Source organism: Mustela nigripes, chromosome 2, assembly GCF_022355385.1.
Source record: "Mustela nigripes isolate SB6536 chromosome 2, MUSNIG.SB6536, whole genome shotgun sequence".
In the NCBI taxonomy this organism is placed as follows: Eukaryota; Metazoa; Chordata; class Mammalia; order Carnivora; family Mustelidae; genus Mustela; species Mustela nigripes.
The window spans coordinates 98,348,362-98,375,443 of NC_081558.1; the positions used below are offsets into that span (position 1 = coordinate 98,348,362).

The 27,082-nt window shown below is 51.4% G+C and overlaps 1 protein-coding gene across 5 annotated transcripts in view; it reads right to left on the reverse strand.

Moving 5' to 3' along the window:
* Positions 1-1,347: 1,347 nt before the first annotated feature.
* The window catches only part of SEMA5B (semaphorin 5B), a 114,390-nt gene continuing 88,655 nt past the window's right edge, over positions 1,348-27,082 (reverse strand). For 2 of the 5 annotated variants that reach the window (XM_059391077.1, XM_059391073.1), the window contains exons 5-22: positions 20,853-20,915; positions 20,372-20,470; positions 19,423-19,636; positions 18,472-18,757; positions 15,999-16,134; positions 14,451-14,658; positions 14,145-14,352; positions 7,446-7,563; positions 7,124-7,305; positions 6,005-6,148; positions 5,644-5,791; positions 5,310-5,535; positions 4,901-5,119; positions 4,300-4,470; positions 4,059-4,208; positions 3,691-3,735; positions 3,044-3,249; positions 1,351-2,819 (exon numbers count right to left, since the gene is read on the reverse strand). In XM_059391077.1, coding sequence (XP_059247060.1) covers positions 2,661-2,819; positions 3,044-3,249; positions 3,691-3,735; positions 4,059-4,208; positions 4,300-4,470; positions 4,901-5,119; positions 5,310-5,535; positions 5,644-5,791; positions 6,005-6,148; positions 7,124-7,305; positions 7,446-7,563; positions 14,145-14,352; positions 14,451-14,658; positions 15,999-16,134; positions 18,472-18,757; positions 19,423-19,636; positions 20,372-20,470; positions 20,853-20,915 — 2,982 coding nt within the window. In that variant the 3' untranslated portion in view covers positions 1,351-2,660. Of the gene's footprint in view, positions 2,820-3,043; positions 3,250-3,690; positions 3,736-4,058; positions 4,209-4,299; positions 4,471-4,900; positions 5,120-5,309; positions 5,792-6,004; positions 6,149-7,123; positions 7,306-7,445; positions 7,564-14,144; positions 14,353-14,450; positions 14,659-15,998; positions 16,135-18,471; positions 18,758-19,422; positions 19,637-20,371; positions 20,471-20,852; positions 20,916-27,082 lie in introns of all 5 variants that reach the window. The other 3 variants (XM_059391074.1, XM_059391076.1, XM_059391072.1) reach the window with 3 other exon arrangements.

Consider the following 27,082-nt stretch of genomic DNA (forward strand, 5'->3'; position numbering starts at 1 on the left):
TCTGTTCCTCTATCTGCTTTCTGTATTCATGTACTATGATTTGGGATTATAGCTATATCCTAGTTTTATTGAAAATAGTGACAGCTTTTGCTTTTTGTCCTCTTGGCTTTTAGAGTGATGTTGAGAAAAGAAATGTCTCATATCGCCATTTAAAAATCCCTAAGTCTCTGCCTTGGTTTTTACCTATAACTGTGTTTATATTTTTTGTTTTTTGTAAACTTCAAATTGTCTACAATAAACATGTATTACTTTAAAGACAAGAAAACATACATACAGGGTTATCCAAAAACAAGATGGCCCAAGAAGGCCTAGAGCGCCCAACCCCACATTTCCCTTCCCCTTTGGCTGAGCCAGCTGAGCCTAAGAAGCACCTCTTCTTCATACCTCAGCTTCCTGACACTACACAGTCATCCAGGTGGCCTCAAACACCTGCCAGAGAACACAGCCTCCAGGAAGAACATTCTTGGCTTCCTCATCTGTGGGTCAGGGCTGGCTACAGAGCAGCTTTTGCCAACCACGCAAGCTCATTTGCAGGCAGTGTGGATCCCTTTAATGCATTCTGGTGGTCATGCGTCCAAAGACACAACAGTTTTGTTTTGTTTTTATTAATAAAAAGTGAATTCAGTGTGTGTGTGTGCGTATGGTGTTTTTCCACTGCACCCATAGGTTTTTCATTCCCACCAGTGCCATTCCAGTCAATAGGGGGTGAGCATTAGCTAGTTACTCTCCGTTACTACTTCCTACAGACCTATCCAGTCCCTCCACTTGAACATACAAGTGGCCCTTGAGAAGTAGGCCCTGGGCCCTTGGACACTCTTAAGCTTCACTTGCTTCTACCAGGTCCAAGAGAATCAGAGACCTCAAGATCTAACACACCCTTGGTTCCCACAAGCTCTGCGCTCATGTTAACAGGAACCTGGTGAGAAACCCCAAAGCAGAAATACTCCTTTGTCCCCTGAGCTCTCTCTGATTGGGCTCCACCCTGCCCTGAGGACACCACTACTTAATTTGTCCCAGAAAGGACAAGGGATTGTAGGACTGGGGCCCAGGAATGCGCTTTTCCTCCTCCTTACTCCTAGGATCATAGGCCTTAAAGTCTGACCTACAAGTGGAATTCATTGGGAGTCCTGGGAGAATTGATCCAGCCAATTAAGTTGGGAAATTTTGCTCTGAATTGAACATATCCATCCATTTATCTCTCTTTCTGACTTGGTGGGCTGAGGCTTCGAGGTTATTTTGACTTAATCCAGCAAAAACTATATTGGGCTTCTCCCACTTCACTGGTTTATTCATTGTTTCAGTCAGCTTTGGTTTTTTATTAAACTTAGCCTTATAAATACGTCATAAATTAACCCCCATCAATACTCTGTTGCTGCACTCATGCATTTCCATTCTGGAGCTGTTGTCCAGAAGAGCTACTAAGGGAACAGGCAGAAAAATCTCCAGTTGTGTTGCCTTTGGTGGACTTTGTGTTCCTACTTATGGATTTGTCCCTCATCTCTTTCCCAAAAAGGGTTTAGAGCAGCAAGTGTGTATGTACATATTGTCACTTTGGAAAGATACCCTCTATGAAAGTCAAATTCTCTGTGGATCACTCCCCGAGCCCTGAGAAGACCACCTATTACCCCAGTGCACTGCTCGGCTTGACGAGCCCGCGCTGAGAGGAGCCCACACACATAGGCACGAAGACAGAATTCTATTTGGAGACTGGATATCATCTTTAATTAATAATGCCACAGTCCAACATCCTTCTTGTTGCTGTAGCATGTTGAGTGTGTATATACGTGTGTGTGTGAGAAAGTGTGTGCATATGTGTGTGTGTGTGTGTGTGTGTGTTCCTGAACAGACGAAGGGCCAGCAGAGACTCCCAAGCAGGTCTCAGCCAACAGCTCTACCGAACAACAATCGAAGACAGTCTCCATAGTGGCACGGAGGGTGGACTCCTGCCTCCCTTTCTCTTGGACCACAATTCCTGCATTCTGAGGGCAAAGCTGAGGCCTGCACCAGCCCAGATTAAAGGGCTTCTTAGCAAAGATCGATCTTCAGTCCCCAGCCCTCACTGCCTCTGACCAGAGGAGGGATGTCTCCTGGGCAAAGCACAGACTGCTAGGCAAAAGTGGACAACCTGGGCCAGCCTTGGTCGCCAGGTCACACAGGGGCAGCACCACAGTGGCCCAGCCCTGGGCAGAGAATCCGCAGCTTCTGGGACCATTTGCTTAGTTCCTCTCAGAGATAATCAGGGTGGAGGCTGGCCCTTCCTGGGGCCAGCCAGAGAGGGACAGCTTCGGCCCATGGGGGCCATGTGAGCCTCATTTCCAGCCCAAACCTAAAAGTCTGCTGTCCTGCCATCTCCACTCTCCAGCTCCTCTCATGCCCAGTAGGTCCACAGCCCACACACGGCAGGGGAGATCAGCACGGTAGTGGGTCACAAGGAGGCCATGAGAGACCTGGGCTGAGCTGGAAGTGCAGCCATGTGCCAGCCCTCTCCCCCATGGTCACCGCCAGCCAGAGCTCTTTGAAGTTGGATGGGACCCCCGAAGGCAAGGCAGCAAGTTCTTGGCCTAGTGCAGAAGGAGAAAACCAAACTGGCTCCGCCGTCCCATTTCCATCTGCTCTGTGTCTCAAGAAGGCAAGGAGCCCAGGTCCCCAGAACAGTGTTATCAGCTGTTGGGGAAGCACCGTTGTCCAGGCGAGGCCTCGGGCCGGAAGCTGTGTTTGTTCAGCGGGCTGGGATAGTAGGTGGTTGTGTACACATTGGTCTGCTGCAATGGGTAGAAATTGGCTCTGTCATCGGGGATCAGGTTATTCTTGTTCAGGGTCTGTGGGAGAAGGAAGGAACCAGAGAGGAAAGGGTAAGGGAGAGATGGGAAAAGGGACGGGCCAGGGCAAGGGGATCAGGCACCAGGCAGTGAAAAAACATTCTGGCCGCTGACACAGTTCACACCACTAGGGCGCCCTCCCCAGTGCCCAGCCCAGTTCAGCCCAACTCAGGGCCAGAACCCAGACACCCTTCACCCCACAGTCTCTGTATGAAGGCTCCCACCTTGAACTCCATGGGCGTGTACTTCTCATTCTTGGGGGTGCCCCCACCCTTGTAGTGCAGGTGGTTGGGGGTGGCGGGGTGGACGAGTGTGGATTCCTGGGACTGACGTTGGCAGTGCTGGCAGGACAGGTACACTGCCAAGGTCAGCAGCCCGGAGCCCAGGAAGCAGGAGACACCTGTGGCTACCAGGTGGATGAGACTGAACCCTGGGAGAGGAAGAAGGAAGTGGTAAGGATAGGCCCACTGTGAAGAGGAGAGACTCCAGTTCTGATAGCCTCCCAAGAAGAGGCTCTGAGACATAAAGGGAAGGGTTTTAAGGCCAGAGCCACTGAAAACAGGAAAGCTGGGCAGTCTGCCAGGGGCCTCTCTCACAGGACACCTGTGGTTGAGTAAGAGGAGGCCACCAGAGGGGGTGGAGCTGGGTGACTTTTCCTGAATACAGGTTTGGTAACTGCCTCCTAGTTGGGGGGCAGAGATGGAACCTCTTGGACCCCCCATACACGGTCCAGAGCAGCCAGGACCTCCACAAGGTTTGTCTCTCTGGAGCAGGAAGTGGAGAGACTCCAGATTTCAGAGCAGAGCTGGTCTCCTCTTTGGGGAGGAGAGGTGGAAAGACAGTGTCATGAGGTGGGGCAGGTTCCCTTTACCTCCACAGCCGGCGGACTCCTCCGTGCTGGAGGCAGGCAGGATCACTGTGGGAAGACAAGCGGAGAGGGACTTGGTGTAGGTAGGAGAGAAGGTTCCCTCTGGGGTGAGGGATATCTCTAGGAGGATCCCTGGGTCAGCACAGAGCCATGGGACATGGTCGGAGGCCTTCATTACACTCTGTCCCCACTCAGACTCTGTCTCTAAGAGGGGTCAGCCCATTCACTAGAGAAGGGGCAACAGCCCCAAACAGGCGTACCGCCCACCCTGGTGTTCCATTTGAGACTTACTAAGGTTCTTTAGAAGGGGAAGGAGGCTGGGAGCTCAGGGTGGGAAGGGCTGAGGTGAAGCCTTTGGCTTCAGGGCCTACCAGGAATCTCGCTGTAGGGGCAGGGACGGCTCTGGCTGCTGTTTCCGGCACAGGTGCTGGGCCCTGGGACCAGCTCTTCACAGTGCCGACTGCGGCTCTGGGCTCCATCCTCAGTGCACGCGCTCCACTCAGACCACGGGGACCAGCCTTCTGTGGGTTGCAGGCTGGCTTGAGTTTAACTGACCTGGGCCCCCATGAGGTTGATCAGAGGGATCCAGCCCTGGCCCAATGTTCTTAATACCTGGGCAAGCCTGTGTCGCACACAGTGCCTCCTCTGTGTGCAGACCAAGACAGATGTCCTCTCCTGGGGAGGGCGCGGGACTGGTGCAGGACCTTGTGCGTTGATAGTGGCCTCCACCACAGGAAGCTGAGCATGGGGACCACGAGGTCCAGCAGGACCAGGCACCACGCACTACAAGGGGATGGGGTGTGTGAAGGGGGCTGCAGGGGCAGGTGTGACCCAAGACAGACTTCTACCCTATCCCAAGTTAGGCCACTCTGCCCCCATCACCTGCACCCCCACCCCCAGCCCATTTTTAGGGACTGCCCCTTCCTCCTCAGGGGTCCAGGGGGAAATGCAGGATGCAGAGGAGACATCAAAAACCAACCCCACTGCAAATCAAACCTCTAATCTGGCTAACCCGTTAGGGGAGAGAAAAAAGTGACAGGGAAGATGAGGAAAGGACCCCCCCCCCCCCTGCGGGAGTAGGTGGTGTCTGTGGTCAGGCCACAGACTTGCTCTAGGGCCCAGTCTACAGAGTTGGCAAAAAGAAGAGGTCATCTGGTTACGAAGTATGGCCTAGTGGGTCTCCCAAATGGGGGCTCCCTGAGCCCAGGGTCACCTGGACAAGCCTGGGGGTTACAGTCCTGGTACTCGGCTGCGTCGCCTACACACGGCAGGCCTCCATTGCGGGGCTCCGGGTTCGTGCACGTTCTCTTGCGGACGCGGAAGCCCAGCTCGCAGTCTCGGGAGCAGGACGACCACGGGCCCCACGCGGCCCAGCCACCACTCACCGAGTGCGGGGAGGTGCCCCCGCTGCGCAGGAGATCCTCCACCAGGGCTGGGTGGGGCACGGGTGGGGAGACTGGTCTCAGTGAGGAGCACATCCCACGGCCCCACTCCTGCCCCACAGGCCTCCCGGCTCCTTCCAAGCCACGTGATCCACCTCCCTGCTCTCTGTCCGACTCTGGCCTCCCCCAGTCCCGCGCCAGCGCTCTGGGCCTGGGAGGGTGTGGGGCGCGGCGCTGTACCGTCGGTGTCGCAGGCTCCCGAGCCGTCCGCTGGGCAGGTTCTGGTCTCTGTCCTCCTCCTGCCAAACTGCAGGCCGTGGGGGTCGGGCAGGGGCGCGCGGCACGTGAAGCGGAAACGCTGCTCCTGCCGCGCCCCACCCTGAGTCACGTTCACCGGCAGCCACGGTGTCCACGGCGTGTTGCGCCTCACTTCTGGGCAGCCCTCCGGATTGCAGGTCTTGAATTCCTTGGGATGGGACCGGGTGCTGTCTGGTGGACCTGCAGCCCCAGGCCTGCCCTGCGGCCCCGCCTCCCCCCACCCTTCCCTGGGGGCAGGTCCTCGGCAGGGCCTCACCACACCACAGCCAGGGCAGGAGTTGCCGTTCTCACAGGACCGCCGCCGCGATTGCACGCCGCCCCCACAGTTGCTGCTGCACTTGTTCCAGGAGCCCCATGACGCCCAGAAGATGGGCACCGGGCAAGGCGTGTTTTCGTTACAGAACCTGAGGGGAAGAGTGTTGGTGGGGGGGAGCAGTCAACGCACTAGGGAGCAGGCACCCCTTTCCCTAACAAGAGGTCACTGGGAGTGCAAGCCTGAGAAGGACAAGAGTCCACTGGCTCACTCGTAGAATCCAGGCCACTTCCTAGGGGGCCGGGCAAGTCTGGGACTGCAGGGCTAGCTTGCCTCCAAAACCTCTGGCCACACGCTCGCTCACCGCTCCTCCCGGCTCTTGCCCACGCAGATGCGGCCGCCGTGGCGGGGCGCGGGGTTGCTGCAACTTCGCTGGCGGACCTGGAATCCGATCCCACAGGACGTGCTGCATAGGGCCCACGAGGACCACGGGGTCCACGCCCCATTCCTGGTGGGGTCAGAGGGGACAGAAACAGGTGACCCTCCGACTTCTAGCTACTCAGATCTATCTATATCTGGGCGGGTGGGTTTTATATTGTTATTAGACAGTGATTCTGGGAAATGGCAGCTCCTAGCCAGGTCGGCTCAGGCAGACTTATTTATTCGTTCCTGTATTCATTCATTCCTCAAACATGTGTTGAGGGCCTTTTTCCAGGGCTAAGGGCATAGAGATAGGACCCAGGGCCTGGAGATACTAGTGGGGCCAAAGGACACATTCTCTAGAAAAGTCTCCATTTGCCTTTTCAATATGCAAACTTGGTTTCATCTTTCTGGGTTGCCCAACCCTTGCACTCGCACTCAATGCCATGCTCTCTCCCCTGTTCTCCAACATCCCACGCTTTGATCCAATCTCAGACACCACTCACTATTGTCTACTTTGACTCCAATTTTCAAGTTTTGGCTGTATCACTTACTGGCTGTATGAGCCTAGGCAAGTTACTGAAAATGTCTGTGCCTCATAAAACTCTTATCTTTAAAGTGAGGATAATGATTGTATTCCTACCCCATGAGGTTGTTTTGACAGTTCAGTCAATACATGTGTAGAGAATTGAGTTATTTTAAGAGAATCCAGGGTCATACTTAGAGGGGATGGCAATCCAGGATGGGCACCAGCTCTGCCTACTGTACCACCATCCTATGCTATCCCTCGTGTTTGGAACAGCAAGGCTTATTGAGGCCATGATCTGTGACTCTGGGCCTGTCCAGCCTTCCTGTTTGTATCAAGAGCCCCCACAAGGCAGAGACTTCTTTCCCACTAGAGTGGAGGGCTCATATTTTAGCCACCTCTCCAGTTCCCTGCACAGTTCTGAAGTGGCTTCTGTCCCTTTGTGGGAACACCTGTCTGGGGATGCCCCATTTCCTCTATTCTACCCCAGCCCCTTTTCCAGTCCAAAGCAGCCACCATCCAGGTATCTTCACATACCTGGAACAGTTGGCAATGTGGATGGCTGGCCCCAGGCAGTCTCGTCCCCCACAGCGGGGTCGGGGGGAGTCACAGGCTCGAGCCCGACAAAGGCAAGAGCCTGAATTGTCCCCATCCAAGTGCTCGCATGGTTGCCATGGTGACCACTGGCCGAAGCCCCCATCCCGAGTCACGTTTCGAACCTGCAGATACACATCAGTGGGTCAAAGGAGGCAGGGAGAGGGAAGATACCAGGTCCCAGGGGACACGCGGATACTGATGGAGAGTCATCGCATGAATTGGGGGGAGAGGTCCCAGGTGGGGAGCATGAGAGGGTTCTCACAGGACACGCTGTTATGTTCTGGGTCCAGAGGCTCATGTTGGAGCTGTCCTCAAGTGTGCTGCACCGTTGCTGCTTCCCGTCCCAGCCGCAGTATGGGTCCCGTGCCCCCAGGCACGCCCTGCCAGACAGAGGTCCTGAGACTCAAGCCTGCTGGCCTCCCAGCCTCACCTGTAACCCATGAGCACACCTCGCCACTCCCCTCTGGGTGCCCTGATCCATCCAGTTGCCCTCCAAAGTAATAACTAAGCTCACTGAACACCTTCTGTGCCAGGAATAATTTTAAACACCTTATGAGCATGAGTTAATTTAACACAACAACCCAATGCAGGAGGTACTGTTATTATCCCCATGTTATATAGAGGAAACCCAGAGAGCTGAACAAGGACTCAAACCTTTGCCTTCCAGGGCCCACACACTTAACCTTGCCTTCCCCAAGCCTGGGTGTCCCGTGTTCCCCATCTAGGCCCCACAGGAGAAGATAAGGGGAACAGAAATCCAAGACAGCAGTGCTGTGCCTCTCTGCCAGACACTATGAAGATAACTCCATAAAACACGAGTGATGGATGAGGGACGGTCCGGCTCAGGGTTCTCAGCCCTGGTTGCACACTAGAATCACGAAAGAAGCTTTTAGAAAACACCAATACCTGCCCCTTCCATACAAAAATGTCCAGGGAGGAAGGAGGAGGTTTTAAAAGCTCCTATGTGATTCTAATGGAAGCCAAGGTGAGAATTACTGGGATCCACAACACCACATTTTTATTGTATAAAGGAAGAGACAGTCACAGAGAGGGAAGAGGAGTGTCACCTAGATCACATGAATTACACATGGCAAAGCTGGGGCTAGAGACTAGAATTCTTCTTTCTAGGAGCCTAGACTTCTTGACCATGATTCTTCCACCATGTTCTTGCCTCCCAGCTGGAGGCTGTGTCTGACTTCACCCACTGAGGGAACCTAGCCCCATGCCTCAAGCCACAGGCATAGGGTCAGGGAACACCAAGGCATGGTCCCCTCTTGGGCACCCACATGCCTGTGCTGCTCAGCGGCAGGAACCAGAGTCTAGTGCGTCAGCATCATGAAAATGAGTGCAGGCTGCCAAGAGAGGGAATCACGTGGCTCACATCCCCTTTCCCGGGCTCTCAGGGCTGGTCTATCTGCAATGACCTAGAGAAGGTAATGGTTCACACAGCAATGAATGTCCCAGATGCCTCCACTTCTCACGTTCTAGGGCTCCTCTCTTCCCTTTCTCCTTCAGATGTATTCATTGTATCCTTTATAGTTTTTCTTTTAAAGATTTTATTTATTTATTTGTCAGAGAGAAAGGGAGAGAGAGAGAGGCAGCACACAAGCAAGGAGAGAAGCCAAAAGAGGGAGAAGCAGACTCCCTGCTGAGCAAGGACCCTGAGGTGGGGCTTGATCCCAGGACCCTGGGATCATGACCTTAGCTGAAGACAGACATTTAATCAACTGAGCCACCCAGGCATCCCATCCTTTGCAATTTTTTCCCCCAAAGATTTATTTATTTATTTATTTCACACACACACACACACACACACACACACACACACACACACACAGAGAGAGAGAGAGAATATCCTTTGCAGTTTTTAACAACAACAACAGCAACAAGTTAATGTTGGGGGTCCCTGGCTGGTTCAGTCAGAAGGGTGTGTTATGCTTGATCTCATGGTCATGAGTTTGAGCACTACCTCAGGTGTGGAGATTACTTAAACTAAATAAACACATAAAACTTTTATAAAACAAATCTCTAATAGTAAGATTTCAAGGAGGAGAAAAAGAGTATGGAAGTTATGGAATCAGAATTGGCTATTCATTGCTAAGTAAATGGAGTAACAGATTCTGGAGCCTGAAGGAAGTACCCTCTGCTGGGATGAACCCACTGCCAACCCCAGGGGATTCTGGGTCCCTTCTGCCTCCCCTTCCCAACTTCCACCCCTTTTACCAGACATGGCTGCTCCCCAGCAGTGGGCCTGCAAGACAGGGTCTAGAGAGAGCACTGGGAGTGGGGGCAGAAACTGGAGGCCAGGAAGCAGAATACGCTTCAGGTAAAGGGAGGTGGGGGGAGTCCACACCATGACGTGACTCTGCAGAGGGATTTTTGATGGGCCAAAGAGGCCAAGGATGTCAAAGGTGAAAGGAATCTATGAAGGAGTCAACGGTTTTCTCCTTTTGGTGTCTCCAGGGTAGAATCTTTCTTTCCTCTCAAAGCTTCAGGGAGAGTCTCCCATCAGGTGAGTTCTTTATTTTCAGTGGAGTTCAATGGACCATGTCAGGTTCCAAAGAGAAATAAGGTTATATGAGAGAGCTCACCAAGCGGGGGGTGGGGCTTCCCCTTGTTGCCAGAAGCAGCTGAAGATGCTGCCCCTTGCTCAGGCAGCCCATGACCTCATTTAAGGGGGGGTGATGCCTGGGGCTTCAGTGGGTGAGGCCCATGCTGGACCCTAGCAAGCACACCATCGCCTGCCCGGGAATCCAGAATGCTCATCTGTTACTCAAAAATCTGTTTTCATTTTATTGACTCAAGGACAATTTGTGTAAATTGTACAATATAAGTGTGTTCGTATTTTCATTTGGGGCCACTGGTTTGATGCGGGGGGTGTTTCACCAGCAGAATGCATCAAACTAGACACCATGGGACTAGATACAGTACATAGGCAAAGTAGTCCCAGCAACATGTGGTTTCGAGATTCTGCTCTCTGGCTGATGCATGGGCCAAACTTGCCGCTAGCAAATCCAGCCCATCAGAACTCACTAAAGTCCACACTTCTGAGGGTATTTCCATCAGGTCTCAGAAGGCAGAATCAAACTCCAGAACCAACTGACAGGGCGCTTCAGAAGCAACACAAATTAAATAAAAGAGAGCCATGACTAGGGATGAATAATAATAATAAATAAAATTCTACTCATCAGAAACTAATGTCTGTCAGTAGAGAAAATGGAGAAGAGCAGAAAATTTGAATCAGTTTGTACAAGATAAAAGCAGATGATTCTTGAGGAATGCAATTTTGCCTCATGCTACTTCTTTCATCTATGGTCTAGCCAGTAGACTAGACTTTTGACGTCAAATTGGAAACTCCTAGGGATCTTTTAAAAAGCTTCAGCAAACAAAATAACCACCACCACCCCCCCCCCCCCCCATCTCTGGGCATTAGGGACCAAAGTTGGCTCAGCCACTGGAAGCTTTTAAACACTCCCCAGGTGATTCTCAGGAACAGCATGGTGGAGAATTGTTGTTCCGGGGCCATGTTGTTCAGGGCTCCCAAGCCAAGAGACCAAATGCCTTGTCTTTCCAATCCATGACAGAATAAGAAGGGAGGGAAGAAAAGCCCAGACTGGCCCCAGAACCCTGACTTGGGGTCCCTTACTCTCTCAGCCGGCTCTCAGTTCTCCCAGACAAGAAAGAGACCAGATTGCCCACAAACATGCCTGCTCTGCCGTTCCCCACTCCTGGGCGCCTGATGGGGCTTACACGACTCCCCCAGAGCCAATATTCAAGCTCTTTTCCTGGCCACATTTGCTGCTTTTGGCCCAAGACCACTCCAAAGCTTATAGAGCAGGGAATGTTTTTAACAAAATTAAAGCTCCAAGGAGAGAATTAAAGCGTGTCTGCCTGCAAAAAATGGGTATCAGTTGATTGTTCCTTTCATAAAAGCGGCCATTAGACCAATAAGATATCACCATGTCTTCTTTACTGCAGTGTCTCAGGCAGCCATTACAAAAGGGAACAGGTTCATTCTGTGGGCTGGGAAGCAGGACAGAGACGGATGGTGTAAGTTGAAGAGCGGGCAGATTCCAGCACGGGGTAGCACTAGTCTCACAGCGGGAGCTGTCCAAGGTGGAGATTGGGAGCAAGTGGCCATCATTTCAGATGGCCAAGGAAGAAAACCCAGATTTCCTATAGGGAGTGAGGCACCTTCCTGAGCCAACCGGTATAGACACCCCCACACCCCCTCCAGTGCAGCATGAAAGGCATGCTGAAGGGAGGGAGGAGGCGGTTCACACATAAAACACTTGCTTTGCAGAGCCTGTCAACAGCTCATTCCCTCTGCCCCACCTCTTGTGGGCCTCGATCTCTCTCTGGCCAGCCCAGGGTCCTGGGTATGCCCCATGGGGCTGTGACTTGCCTGAGCCAAAGGAGGGGGATGGAGACAAGCCCCTGGATTCTGGGCAGTGGAGGGGCCTGAAAAGGCCTCTGCCAATCCACCCTCATCCTCCTGCCAGCTTTGGAAGGAATGAGGTAAAAAAGCATGAAATGTCTATGCTAGGACACGGTAAAACCTAAAACCCTGTGACAACCTGCCCCCAACAGCACAAATTCAGATATAGTGTGACAGTTGGCTTCCAGACTCTGGGGTGCACAAGGTTGGTGACTACAGGGCCTCACTCTGGTCATTTTATTACCGTCGCGATCATGAGACCTCACATTTTTAGATCCACCTAGAGCCTTACAGCAGCGTCTCACTGTACATGTCAAGCACTCTTATCTCAAATTCAGGAATCCAGAGAGGGTGAAAGTATCAGATTCCAAACTGACCTTGTTCTACCTTGCGGTTCCACCCGGCCACGGGACGCAACCTCCCTGTCCCTTCTCCGCAGCGTCACGTGAGTGGGGCAATGTCCTGGCGTTTTCCTTCCCCTGGTTCCCCTGCAGACCCTCGTATCTGGCCCGGAGCCACGCTAGCTCACGCTGGCCAACCGTCTTGTCCCCTTGACAATGCCACTCACCACTGTCTGATTGATCTTTGTCAAACACCTATTCATGCTGCCTATCACTCCCCTCCCCGGCTCAAAGACCACTTCAGTGCCCACAGGCGAAGGTTCAGATCCCATCTTCCCTTGGCGTTCCCAGCTGGCCCGAGTCCCCTTCCCCACTCCTCTCCTGCACCGACCTCCTCTCAGGCCATATGATCAATGAGCTGAAGGATCAGTCATGTGTGCAAGGCCACTTTGTGCCTTGGGCTGGACGTGGCCCCCTGGTGAAGTCTAAAAACTACTGGGATAGTAGTGGGTTTGCCTTCAAAGATTTACCAGCTCCTAAGCAACAAGACACACATGAAAAGTTTAATAACAACACAAGAGTTGAAGCAGAACACAAGGTACGGGGGAAAGGCCGTCAGCAGAGAGCCTGCGATTCGTGCCAAGCAGTGCTGCCTGAACTCAGCGTGACAGGTGCTGAAGCCCCCGAGAACCCAGGCGGCTGCAGGGCCCCGCCATGCATTTGTGGAGATAAGAAGGGAATAAGGACGCCAGCTACCATGCGCGAGCACTTCCTGAATGGAATTCCCAGTCCTTACAATATCTCTGCCAGAATGAACTATCATTTGCTCCATCACAGTTTCCTCCTATTTTCCCCTGAGAAGAAACTTCGAAAGTTGAAGTAGCTTGCTCAGGATTGTGTAGCTAGGAGATGACAGAGCTGAAGGAGAAGCCCAATTCTGCCATGGGAGCCCCGCTTACGATGCCCCACTGTCCCACCCCACATGTCCACTACCAGACATCCACAGCGCTGGGGGAAATGAGTGTCCTGGGCCCATTTCATCTTGTCTCCCTCCTCCCACATCCACAGTCATGCAAAGTGCTTTGAGCACTAGAGCTTGGTAAATGTCAGGTGTTTTGTGGCTGGAGCCAGGGGTTGGGGCCGAGGGGAGCCTAAGTGTCTGCTCTCCCTTTCTTCTTCCCTGGTTGCCACCCCGTGACCATCCAGCCTCCTCCCCGGGCGTCCGGCCCTCTGCTCAGCTCCTGGCACATCCCACAGGGACTGGAGAATGACCCTTGGCAGCAGGGGTACCATGTGTCTCTCAGATCTCAAGGACAGATGGGCGTGGCCAGGAAGCTTCTGGGTTGCAAAGACCACGGGAGCCCACATGGCTGCGGCTGTGCCAGCTAAGGCAGCTTTTGATTTATCTCGAAAATGAAGGGGCACCGCTCGGGGGGCGCTTCACATGGTAGGAATCAGAGATACATTTCCATTTGGCTTCAGAATAGGTTTTTGTTTTTCCCCTGAAATGCCAGTGCCATCATTGCCAAATTCATGAATCCACTTGAAGCTGAGGTCCCAAAAGCAGTTGGGAAGCAAATACAACCAACAGCTCCACATGGTTCCTGATCCCCACCCCACCCAAGCCAGGTCTCTCTGTCTCTTCTAAGTCCTGAAGGAAGAAAAGCAAAATTCTGATGCTGACTCAGAGAGAGAGTCCTCTCTGATCTCCCCACACATCTGGGTAGTAAGTCCTGTGGTTTCAAAGATAAAGACCTTTCTCTGGATTAAAGGGGTTGAGAATAAATCAAGTAAGCTAGAGACGGCTGACAGGCCTGAGCTGCGGGGTTGACACAAGGAATAGAGCGGCCACCCTCATTTGGGAAAGCACACACCTTCCCCGGGCAGTGATAAGTGGTATATGCAGACTAGCCCAATTAACCTTTACAAAAAGCCTGCGGATATTTTATGACCCCGGAATTGAGGTTAAGTGACTTGTCCAAAAGCAAACAACTGGAGACTGGGTCAGGAAGCCACCCCAGGCGGCTTCAGAGCTCTGCCTCTCTAGAGCCACCTCCGAGGTGTGACTGGCAGGGCCTAAGCCTGGAGAGGGCCAGGGCCAGGGCCAGGGCCAGGACCAGGACCAGGGCCAGCCCGCCCACCCGCCCTGCAACACCTCCCCCACTCCCCAGCCCCGGCTTACCCCTGGCTGCGGTAGGTGGCGCACCTCTCCAGGGGGACCCGCAGCACGCCGTCGCTCAGCCCCACGAAGAGCGCGCGTGCGCTGTGCAGGATGCGCAGGCTGCGCAGGGGCTCGCGGCGCCCCGGAGGAAGGACGTGCAGCTCTTCCAGGTAGCAGCCACGGAGGCTGCGGCTCGCGGTGGACAGGGCCTTCAGGATGGTGCCCGACTCTGGAGGGGCCAGAAGAGGGGGGCCTTGAAGGCCCAGCCCCGGCCTCGCCCCTCAACCACCTCCCGACCCGGGACAGGGCCGCGCGCCGAGGGCTCACCGGTGCCGATGTAGAGCACGTGGTAGAGCGTGTCCTTAGCCTGCACCAGGTCCACCACGAGGTGTGAGAAGCGCACGCTGTCCTGGGTGACACAGGGCTCGGGGGTCACTGGCTGCACAGCCTCGCTCATCAGGAACAGGCGCTGCGCGTCCTGCAGACTGCGCTCCGTCAGGTTCTCGTTGGGGCCCACCTCTGGCAGGGTGCCGCACTACAGAGGGGAGGGCGTGGGGGTCACGCGGGCCCAGCCGATGGGCCGCCCCGTCCCCTGTCCTTCCTTATCATAACCCAGGCGCCCGCGGGCAGGTCGTGATTACTCGATCCCGGCCCCGCCACCCCCACCCTGATATCCTCTCTCCGTTCCCTGCAACCCCTTCCTGGGAGGAGAGATGCCTCTTCCTTGAGAACTAAGGGAAAATGAGGCTGGGAAGATGCAGAGGAGGGACCTGCGAGGGACAGTGAAGGGGGGGGCGGGGGATGAAAAAGGGGCTGGGTTATCGAAAAATGAATCCTTTGAGTGTGGATATCAAGTGTCCTGAGATTTTCTACTGTTTCTGTAGGTGCTTCTCCCCCATGCTGGGCCACAACCTGCCTTCCTGATCCTGTGTTCCTACCAGCTCCAAGTTCTTGTGCCTTCTAAAGCGGAGCTGGAGGGCAGCTACCATTTATGCAGCATCCTGTCAGGTGCGTGTTTAACCCTTGCACTTATCTTTTTTTTTTTAATATATATTTTTATTTCTTTATTTGACAGAGAGAGATCACAAGTAGGTAGAGAGGCAGGCAGAGAGAGAGGAGGAAGCAGGTTCCCTGCAGAGCAGAGAGCCCGATGTGGGACTCGATCCCAGGACCCTGGGATCATGACCTGAGCCAAAGGCAGAGGCTTTAACCCACTGAGCCCCCCAGGCCCCCCCCCCCCCCTTGCACTTATCTTTGAGGTTGAGAGTGTTATCCCTAGTACCAGATAAGGGTAAAGAGATTCTGGGAGGTTCGGTGACTTGACCCATCCATCAGGATGATCCCACTGCAAAACTTGAGGTCTTCCCATACTCCATACTGCCCGGTGGGCAGGAAGTTGGATGGATTCCAAAGTTAACCATCAGTAGCTTCTTTTGCCTCATGGCTCTTTCCCCTTCTCCATCACAGCACTAGGGATGTTCCCATCACCCATGGCTGGACCCTGACCACTCCTGGCACTCAGACCCTCCAGGAAATAGTACCCAGGCTGGGTAGACTGCAAGCAAATTCCAGCTAAAAATCCCCCAGTTCTGACCAGACAGCTTGTAAGTGCTCCCCTAGTTCCCTACATTGAGTCTCCCTGGAGGTGTGAGGTCACATTTAGAGATCGCTCAGAGCGTGCTCCCTTGCTCTGCATGCCACCCACTTTCCCGCTCTCACTCCACTGTGCTAGGGAATCTTCGCAGACCCCACAGATGGGTGCAGACCAGCACGGATGGGTCGGTGTTTGCACCAAGCAGCTGGGAATCAGCTGGGGGCTGGTTATCTAGGAAAAGCTGCTCTGTGAGGAGAGGGAAAGGGGAGGAGAAGCTGTACCTGGAAGTTGGGGATGGGGTTAGCGATGGGGAGCCAGGCAGCCCTGGGGTTCTCCTGGTAGCGAAATGGGCCATTAAAAGCCTGGGAGATGGCGCTGAGGTTGAAGGCGCAGACAGCAGAAGCCGCAATGCTGTTTCTGAAAGGCAAGAGGTGGTGGGATACTGCCCTCCCTGTGGGCATTGGTGCCTTAAACCCCACTGGTGGCCGTCCAGGCATGACGTGGCACAGCTCCGAGGCCTGCTGAGGACCTAGCGCAAGACCAGTGCTCTGCACACCAGCGGTGTCACAGAAGGAGGGCATGCAGTCTTCGCACTCTGGAAACCCTGGGAAAGGCCCCCTGAGGAGAAGCCCTCTGGGAGAATTCTGTGCTAGCTCCTCACCCCTTTCCCTTCTCCAGTGGGAGGGTCAGATAAAGTTAGGGTTTTTCAGACATTTAATCTGGAGCCCACTGTCAGAAATATGTCCCATGACAACATGCACCCGAGCACACACATCTGTAAAGCATTTTCATGAAACAATACCCTTACCAAATGCATTGTACTCCACTCTTTTGATTCCATTTTATTCTGCTTTTTTCATTTTACTTGACGTTTCAAGCTGGTTATCAAACCACTGATTCCTGCTGCTGCCCACCCCAGCCTGGGCCGGACAGCCTCGTGAGACCTGTTCAGTCCCAGGATCAGGCGTTTCTGGGAGTCCGATGTGAACAGGTCACAGAACCCATAACATGCCAACAAATGTTTCTAGTTCTGTTCTCTGCATTTATGCCCTCTCCCAAAGGTGTCCATTACCCTCCCTGCCCTTTCTGCCTTGCCTCAGCACCTCCATCACCTCCATGGTTGCTGTGCTGATCTCATGGCTGCCCTTACTACAGCCTGTCCAGTCTCATGGAATCCATTCTCCACACAGCAGCCACGGTGAACATTTCAAAATACGCATCCAAGCTAGTCTCTGGCTGGCTTCAAGCCCTTCAATAATTTCTCCTTGCTCTTAGAATAAAGATCAAAACCCTGAAGCAGTCTCTAAGGACATAATTCTTCCTGTCCCAGCCCCTCAGCCTCCTCTCCTGCTTCTCCTCTTCCTCACCCCCCAGGGTCCTGCCACACTGGTCCAACTAAGTTCCTGACATTTCTCTCTTCCCACTCCAAAGCTCTGAGTATGTTGTTCCCTTGGGCTGAAATGGTCCTCTCCCCTAGTTAACTCCCATTCATCCTGTAAATGGCACTTCCTCCAGGAAGCCCTCCCTGATCACCATCCCTCCCTCCACACTGGCAGAGACTTCCCTGAGCACTGCCCTTTCCCTTTGTAGCATTCAACACAGTTAAAACTGGATGTTTAATAACTCCCATTTCTAGAAGGCAAGTCCCTTAAGGGCAGAGCCAGCTTTGCTTTTGCTCACTGGTACCCCTGCTTGTGACAGGCACCACCACAACAGGCACCTGACATGGAGAAGGTACACAATACAGAAACTATTTCCAATCCATGCCAATGTCATCACTTTCTCCCCATGCCTCTACAGCAGCTCCTGCCCCTGCCTCATGACTGTCCCCTTTCTGGTGCCAACTGCCGGACTGGTCACTAATTCCTGGTTGTTGGCTCATGGCGTGCATGGACTGTGATGCCTGGGTGTCCCTCTGTCTTGGATGGTCTCTCTGCTCCTGTTTCCCAGTTTTACCCTCATCCTTGTCCATCCCCTCAGACTGTGCTTCCTGTAGCTAGCCTGGCCCTCCTCCAGTCCCTGCTACTGGGGGCCCAGGGTAAGCACACGGCACTCTACGCTCACATGTTTCCGAGGTCCTCACCAAGAATCCCGCACAGAGTTGTGTAAGACAAACGAGTTCCTCGGTCTCTGCTGCCTGTTCAGCACTCTGTACATGACAGTCACCTGACAGGGTCAGCCTTTACACAGAAGGGGATGAGGCGAGGAGGGCCTCGTGATCTCCATGAGGGCTACTCTTCCTTACACCCAGGAAACAAAAGGGGCTCCGAATCCCAGCCTGTGTCTCCCAGTGCTGGCAGGACTGCCAGAAGACTCTGCTGCTTAGGTTTAGCAGGATGGTGGAGTCCTGAGGTTGGAAGGGACCAGAAAGAATTCTCTCTGAGTTTGCCCATAGGGTGGCTGCTCCTGGACCCTCCCAGGGCTGCTATCCCCTCATCCAAGGCAGGCCATTTTCCTTTCTCCCCCAGCAATTTCTTCCTGCACGGAGCCATAATCCAACTCCACTTACTTTCTTCAGATCTGGCCTCAGCCTGCCCTTCAACAATTCAGAAAAAGTGCTCCCCCCTCCAAAGGCAGCAAGCCAGAGCAAGGGAGGAATGTAGAATCTGGGAGCAAGTTTACCCCAAAGACCGGCTGGAGCGCTATTGCACTCCCCACTTTACAGAAGGAGAAACAGAGGCCCAGAGAGAGGGACGTGCCCAACCCCACTGGTCTGCGAGGCGGAGAAGGGATGGCAGCGGGCCAGGGACTCACACGTTGGTGGTGAAGACCCCATAGATAAGGTCCTGCTCAGGAAGGTGGAAGGCACTCTGCAGCTCGTTGTAATAGAAGGGGACCTCGCCTGGGCGGGAGCAGTTGAGCCGGGCCTTCATGAACGTGGTCCACGTGTCCTCCAGCAGGAAGCGGCCCCCCACGTCGTTCTTGCACACTCGGGCCACGCGGGAGTACACAGTGCGTCCACAATCGTGCTCCACCGCGTTTTCCCGCAGGAAAAAGTATGCAAACAGCCCTATATCATAGGCTGCCACGAAGTTTGGCTCTGCGGGGCAGAAGAGGAACAAAGGGGTGGGTCAGGCCAGTGGGGAGGAAGGGGAGAGGTGACTTCTGTTTTCCCAGATGGGCATCCTGACACTCCTGGACAGTTGGCGGACCTGGGGGCTCTAGCTAACCCTGTTCCCACCTCCACTATGAAGTTATAATAATAGTTACTATGAGCTACTGAGCCCTCACTGCACACCAGACATTATTATAAGTACTTTATATGATCCTCTTAACAACCTATGAGGTAAGTGCTGTGATTATCCTCTGATTACGGATGAGAACATTATGGCAGAGAGAGGTCAAGTACGTGCTCAAGGCCACACAGCCAGTCAGTGGAGAAGCAGGAATTCAACTCCAAGGGAAAAGAAACTCCTACTGCCCTCTCCTAATCTGTTCTTTCCTGTAACCCTTTCTCCTAATGAATTCCCAACTCCTCTTCAGCCCTCATATCCTCCCCTCCATTTGTTCTGGGTACACCTGTGATTTCATTTGAAGTCCATCTCCAGTGTACTACTGTCCTTGGTGAAACATTGGCCCAATTCTGGGCATCTCAAGGGAGGCGGTGTGATCCCTTTCAGAGGCGGGCAGGGACGAGGATCGAAAGGGGTCAGGGCAGGCCGGCTGGCAGGAGATCCCCCCACCCCTGGGCCTGGGCCCCCTTACCATTGAGCCACTTGGAATTATACTGGGCCGTGCGAAGTGGTGGCCTGCTGCCCAGGCTGCGGTAGATGGCGGGGTCCCGACCTGAGAAGTCAATGACGGTGGCCGCATAGAGCTCCCCCTGAGAGGAGATGACAGCTGTGGAGTTGTGGCGCGGATCGTAGGGGCAGCGGGCCACACCATTGATCTTCTCTATGGTCCGGCTGAGGTTCCCCACCTGGGGATGATGGGGAGATAGGGGCACTTTTCCCTGAGACCCAGGGGCTGCATGTTCTCCCCTCCCCACCGAGCCCCAGACTTTGCTTCTTCCTGGGCCCCTGGTCTCCCTGTCTCCAACCTCTTCCTTACTCCCCACCACCACCATCGTCCCTCTGAGAGAGCCGCCATCGTGGAGGGAGGAGCTTGTGCCAGGAGCTCCTTCGGCCTCTGTTCCCTGCCCCACCCCCAAGTCAGGACCCTCCACGGTGAGGTTGACTGACAAAATAGAGTAGACCCAGTTAAACTGGAATTTTGATGAATTACTGTTTAGCATAAGTATGTCCCAAAGTTTTCATGGGATATACTTAAGCTAAAATATAATTTGCTGTTTATCTGAAATTAAATTTAAGTGGGCATTCTTTTTTTGTTTTGGGGTTTTTTGTTCTTACTAAATTTGGCAACCTCACTCTTTGTGGTGTCTGGGTGAGAGATTCTCTCCATGCCCTTTACTGTTTTTATTTTTTAAATATTTAATTCATTTATTTGACAGAGAGAGAGAGAGCACGCGCGCAAGCATAAGCAGGGGGGAGTGGCAGGCAGAAGAAAAGGGAGAAGCAGGCTCCCTGCTCAGCAGGGAGCCTGAAGCAGGGCTTAAGCCCATGAGCTCAGGACCACGATCCCGAGCCAAATGACTGAGCCACCCAGGCACCCCTCCGTGACCTCTTGAGTCTGCCTTACCCCGAGGGGGCCCCACCTGTCTGCTGGAGCACACGGGGGAAAAGGCATTGGTCCCGCACATGAACACTTTCCGGCCAGTGACAATCAGGACTCGCAGGTAGTTCTGACACTCCTCCTAAAGCAACCGGGATAGAGAAGTAAGAGAGGGACCCGTGCACCCCGTGTGGGCCTAGCTGTCCTTCCTTCACGCCACTGCACCACAGACATCTGAGAACACTCCCCTCTGCCCCTGATGCACCCTGCTCCGAAGTTCAGGTTGCCTCTGTGGACCTCCTCTCCTCTCACACCTCTGCCCCCAGGTCAGCCCGCTCCACCAGTGCCTGCTCCCATGCTCAGTGCTGCCTCTTTAACTGCCCCCAGAACACCCCCCACACACACACACACACACTCCTCCAGGCTGGGCCTCTCTGCAGGCGGCCCCTGTCCCCACATGGTGCCCCTCTGTCAAGCCTCCCGCCAGCTCTAAGTCAGTCCCCTGGACCCCCAGAGCCACTTACCTCGGTCTTCCCTTTGCTTTGGCAGGAGCGGCGCGTGTCCTCGTTGGAGGCCCACTCTGTGGCCTGTGGGAGGAGCACACAGACATCACACGGCTGTGCTGCTCACCGTCGTGGCAGGCAGCAGGCAGGGTTGGGAGAGGACCAGAGTTGGGAAAGGGTCAATGACAGCCAGTGGGGTAAGTGTCCCCCTCACTGCATCCATGTGAACTCAGAGGGCTGCCAGATCTCCTTACACAGAGACCTTAAGGAGGTCGTCCCCTCAGTCCAACAATGCCCCCACTTGGGTCAGGGAGGTCTGCAGTAACAATGTCTCCATGTTGAACCATCCCCAGGCAGCTCTGTCCTAGGACCTCCCCTTTTTTCCTCCCCCAGGCCAGCCGGGGAGCTGGAAGTGGCCAAGGAGGACCTTTAGGACCACCCCAGACCCAGAGTGGGAGATGGAAAATGTGCCTCCCTTATGGGCCAGATGGCCCTCAAATGGGTAGGAGGCGGGGAGGGAGGAAAGGCTAGATTTGCAAACCTTAGAGACAGACATATTTTATTTCCCCACTATTATCTTGCAAAGTGTTTTGTTTAGTTTTGTTTTTCCTTAACAGGTAAAGAAACTCTTGATTCCGTGTGACTTGCTGCTGCCATGTGGTAGAGCAGGGATTGGAACCCAGGTTCTTGATTCAGAGGCTCTGTGTGTTTTTTCTCTTCATCCCACTGTCTCAGAACCTCAGTCTTCCTGTTTCCTAATTGCTCCCCCTTCCCCGACTCTGTGCTGCCAGCTTCCCTTGTAGCATGACCCTTGCTCTGTCGTGGGGTGCACCATGGGGTGCTTGGGGATGGGGCTTTCCGCTCAGGGACTTATGTTCCCCAGTATTCTTGGCATTAGGAGAGGGCGGTTCCACCTAGGAACCCGCCCCTTCCTCTTCACCCATTCTGTCTCTACTCTCTCACATCCCTCCCAGCCTCTGAAGAGCAGGGGCAGGAGGAACGCTACCCTCCATGTCCCCGCAATGCCACCAGCCCTGGAGTGGGGCTCCTTATAGATTTCTGGGTCACATGGATAAACTTGAACTGCCTATCTGCCCTGGGAGAGGGAGCCTGGAGCAAGCAGTCCTTCTATCCAAACAGGAAACAACAAAAACAACAAAGCCAACCTGCTTTTAATTTCTCACAAAGCTCCTTCTTGCCTGCAGAGCTCCAGGGCCAGGGTGTGGGAGGGGAAGGGGGCTGGGAGAGGAAGCAGCAGGCTGCTGTCCACCCACAGCTCCCCAGGCGGCTGCTTTGTGGGGCAGAGGGAGGGCTGACTCCTGCAGAGCCTGGAATCAGGAGGTGGGGAGTGGGGGGAGACAAGTTGGTCATGCCTCCGTCAGCGCTATGAGCAGACTGGGCTCCTTCTGCCACGCCAGGCCTGGAGCACAGGCTGACCTCTGCTCCCAGACCTTGGAGGGCAAAGGACCCCTGGCATCTGACCTCAGAGCCATAGGGTTTATCTGGACAGGGACAATGGAACCATTGTCATCCTCAGACCTCCATCAGCTCCCTGGCTGAGCCTGATGTGAGAGGAAAGAGGGACATAAATAAGCAACTCAGGGGGCCCCAGGGACCCGACAAGAGCAATGGCCCACAGACACTGCAGAGGTTTGGGCCTGAAGCTCCAGACAGTGGGAAACTGCGTGGGAAGGAGGGGCTGGGAGCTGGTGGGCAAAGGGGCCTTGCTCATAAGGGGGTGGGAGTTCCACTGGGTGGGTAGGGAGGACAGTTGTGCACCATCAAAAGCAGTTCAAGTTACCCTGGGCTGAACACCCAGACAGGCACTATGCCACGGACTTGACAATACCTCCCTCTTGGATCCTCACTGCCAGTGAAACATGTAGACTTTTGCTCATTTTATAGGCGAGGATAATGAAGCTCAGAGCGGTTGAGCAGTTTGCCCAAGGTCACAAAGCCAGTTAGCAACAAACCTAAGATACAAACCCGGACAGTTAGCACTAGAGCTGAGCCCTCTCTGTTATATCCTGCAGCTTCTCACTCACAGTGAATACATTTCTCAAGCCCAAAGTTAGAACATATGGCCCGAAAAGGATATGTATATTTATAATGATAACAGCACAGAACAGACTTGTTTGAGTCATTTTGAAAATTTTTATTTTATTTTAAAACTTATTTATGTCCAAGTAATGATGTACAGAGTTGAAAAAGTCAAATGATATGAAAAAATTAATAAAAAAAAAAACCCGACAACCCACTCCTCCTCCAACTCCTCCTATTTCCTAAAGACAACTACTTCCAATGCTTTTAGCTATTTCTGTGTATGTGTATGTTTTAATAGAATTTCTTTTAACTTAATTTTTTAATCCAATTTCTCAGAAATATGTATCAGTCTCAGACTTTCTCTTCTGACTTCCTGTTATGGAGGTAAAGATTTTTCCCAATCACCCATCCCATTCTCCCCCACCCCAAAGCACACATACATTTCTCTTTTCCCCATCCTCTCATTGTAATTATATAATAGTATTTAAAATGTTAAAACAGTTATTTGTTTTTAAATTAAAATCAACATTGGTATTTGCATTATTATGAATATATACAAATTGTTCACTACTACCAACCAGTGCCCTGGATTTCGCTGAATATAAAACACCGTTGATTGCAATATGAAATACCAAGAAAGGAAATATATCGCCAATCAAATCTTTATTACTTAAAATTTTAATGTAAACTTATTGAAAGTACTCTTATTTAGATTTACAAGTGTTATCATCTATCAATCTTGTGTGTACAAAAAAGAAAAACAGAAACAAGATTAATTAAGTATTCTTAAACCTTCTTTGAATTCAGAGTTTGCCTCTTCTGAGTCACTTTACAGTGGTCGGTGCTCATTTGTTTTGTTTGCTTGTTTTCGAGGATCATGTTTTTGAATTGCCTGGGGCTTCAGGGATGCAGCAATTCTTAAAGGGTATTCCACTCTGGTCTCCAGAATTTTCTTCCAAGCTATGGATCCCATTCTGGAAGTTGGGATGCTGGTACTTTCTTGGTCTTATGAGAAGGTGTCCACAGAAAGTTTTCCAAAAAATCAGGACTCATATTCCCTCCTCATATGATCCTAAAATGGTTTGTGGCCTGAAATGTTAATGGGTTGCTGTTATCAGACTAATGACCAAGTTCACGCCTGCATAGGCGAGGACAACTCAATCAGGACGACAGTCTGGCTGTCGGGGATGGTAAGACGCCACAGAAAGACATGGCCTGATTTCAGACTCATTAAAATGTGAAAATGTGCATCTGAGAGTCAATGCAATCATGTCTATTCTGATGAGGTTTCCTTCTTGACCAACTTTTTATTTTCCTGAACTGAATAATTGCCTTGGTTTTCTTCATTTGCTTGTTTTGCGATGTACTTACCATTAATTTCTTCCCGAGTGTTCAACAGATGTTACAAATCCCTCTCAATATCACTTGTATCATGTAAATACAAATGGTTCTGATCATCCATTCATTCCTGTCCTCTCCCTCCTGCCCCAGCCTCCGGCCTCCTGCCCCAGCCTCCGGCCTCCTGCCCCAGTGTGCCCTGGTTGTTCCTGGGGTCTCCTATTTGGTTGTTATCCCGGGACTTACCTTCTCTCCTTTCCTTTTTGCTAAATCCCATTTTTCCCATTTTTTTGATTTACTTGCTTATTTTGGTGAAATACATTTCCAGTATCTTCCTAAGAAAAGGAACATAGTAGATCAATTTTTTAAAAATTTTAATCTATTCATTTATTTAAGTAATCTCCACACCCAACATGGGGCTCAAACTCACAAGCCCAAGATCAAGAGTCCCATGCTCTTCTGGCTGAGCCAGCCAGGTTCCCCATGGCAGATTAATTTTTTTAAATTCTTGCGTGTCTGATTCATCTATTTTCATACTTGATCGGTAGCTATGATACAGAGTTCTAGGTTGGAAATAATCTTCACTCAAAATTTTAAAGACATTTGTTCTTCCATTGTCTTTTAGATTCCAGTGTTGCTATGAGAAGTCTGATGTAATTCTTTTTTTTTTTTTTTTTTGAGGAGATGGGGACAGAGAGGGAGGGAGACAATCTTGAGCAGGCTCCATGCTCAGCACAGAGTCAGACGTGGGTGTGGATCTCACGACCCTGAGATCATGACTTGAGCCAAAATCAAGAGTCAGATGCTTAACCAACTGAACCACCCAAGCACCCCAAAGTTTGATGTAATTCTTACTCCCCAACTTTTGTAGTGACCATTTTCTTTTTCTTTAGACTCTAGGTTTTTCGGTCTTCTCTTTCATAACAATATCCTAAATTTCACACTGACGTGCTTTAGTGCATGTCCCTTTTGGGGACTCATTCAGCCCTTTCAATGTGAAGACTGGTCCTCCACATTGGCAGATATTCTTATGCAATTTCATCTTTAATTTCTTCCTCACCTTTTCCTTGGTTCCCTTTTTTGTAGTTCATTAATGCAGTCAACTGTTGGCCTTTGTCCGTTGATCCTCTGATTTTCTGTTATTTCTCTCCTGTTCTTCATTACTTATTTTTGTTGTTGTTGTTCTAATTTGTGGGAGATTTTTCTTCACCCTCCTCTTTTATTGCTTTGATTCAACTTTTATTTCCCCAATCTCATTTTAAATTTCCATATTTTTATTTATTGTTTTACAAAACATTTTTATATCTCAGAAGATTCAATTCATTTTTTCTAATTCATTTTAAAAAATGTTTTCTTATATTTTTCTTATTGTCCCTGTTTTCTTACAGCTTTCTTAATTCTATTTGTTTGTTTGTTTTGGTCTTTCTCCTTCCCTTTAGAGGCTTTCCTGATAGGTCTGGTGATTTGGGGCTATTTTTTAATATTTAAAAATAAATCCACTAGCTATTTCCCACTGAAAGGAACTGGCCTCTTAGAGTAATGGCTGATTCCAGGTCTGGGGTTAGGAAATGTACAACAAGGCAAGTTTGGAACATCTCCTCACATCAAACAGCAAGGATGCAACCAAAGGCAACCAGGGTCATGATGTCAGAAGACCCAGGAACTAAAATGAAGAGGCAACCTACTTGCAGAGAAGGGATAGTCATGAAAGATAACTCCAATGGACTGAAACACTTCAATAATGTTTAAAGCCATTTTGAGTTTGTAATAATAAGAAAAGAATAAAATTAACTGATCATCATTGACAGACTGATCATTGACAGACACTAGCATATTCTTTGAAAAGTGGTAAATAAAGAATATCAAAATTTATCCTGCGCTTCCTATAGGACTCTATGGTTGAGTAACCAAATAGGAGATGAAAAGTTTTTCTTTGTAGAATCCAGCTCATACACTGTAACATCTGCAGAATTAATGGATCTGGGAAACAATCATCAATGGCTGCTAACATTGATAAAAACAGAATACTCTGTGTGTCCTAAAAAAAGCACACAATAATATCTACAAAGTAAGCAATCTTGCAATGATCTAAACTGAATGAAGTCTTTAGATCTAGCAATCAATTTACAGATGATACAGAGAATAGAGGAACGTGTTACAATGTACCACTTGCATGGCAATCAGCAAAATCCAGACTGTGGAGAACTCTATAGGGCAAATGACCAAGTTTCTTCAATAAATACTTGCACAAAGAGAGAAAGGAGAGAAACACTGTTTTAGCTGCATACCCCATTAGTGTCTTTAGCCTTCTTGGAGTCTTAAATTTTGGAGACTCGCCAGTTAGCTCTTTAGAGAAAGGGTCTTAGTCTCCCTTTGTTGGGGGAGGGGTAAAATGGATGATGGGACTGCTATGTGGGATGGGATAGGAACCCTGGATTCTAACCTCTCAATTTAGACAATTTCAACTAGTTCCCCGTCTTATCGTTATACCTCATCCTCACATTCCACAATACCTAGCAACCCAATTTCTGAACCCTTCGGGTGCAGGGGGTGCAGCTTACTTCTGTGCCATATTTTCTTCTGTAAACTGTTCTGCTCTGCTGAATCAGTTATGACTGTCCATCCATGTCCCATCTCCCTGAAATATGTTTAATCTCTTCTCCATTGACATCTCTCTGTCATCGTGGATCCAAACAATTAAAAATTCTTCACTGTCCTTTTAATGGGTTTTTGTGAAGACGTGGAGATAGATATGTATGATCAAGCAATGTGCCATGCATAAAGTTTTAAACTAGGACCGTCCCAGAAATTCCAGTATGTTAATCTCTGGTAACTACATGGTTTTTTGCTATGGGAGAGAATGGACGAGT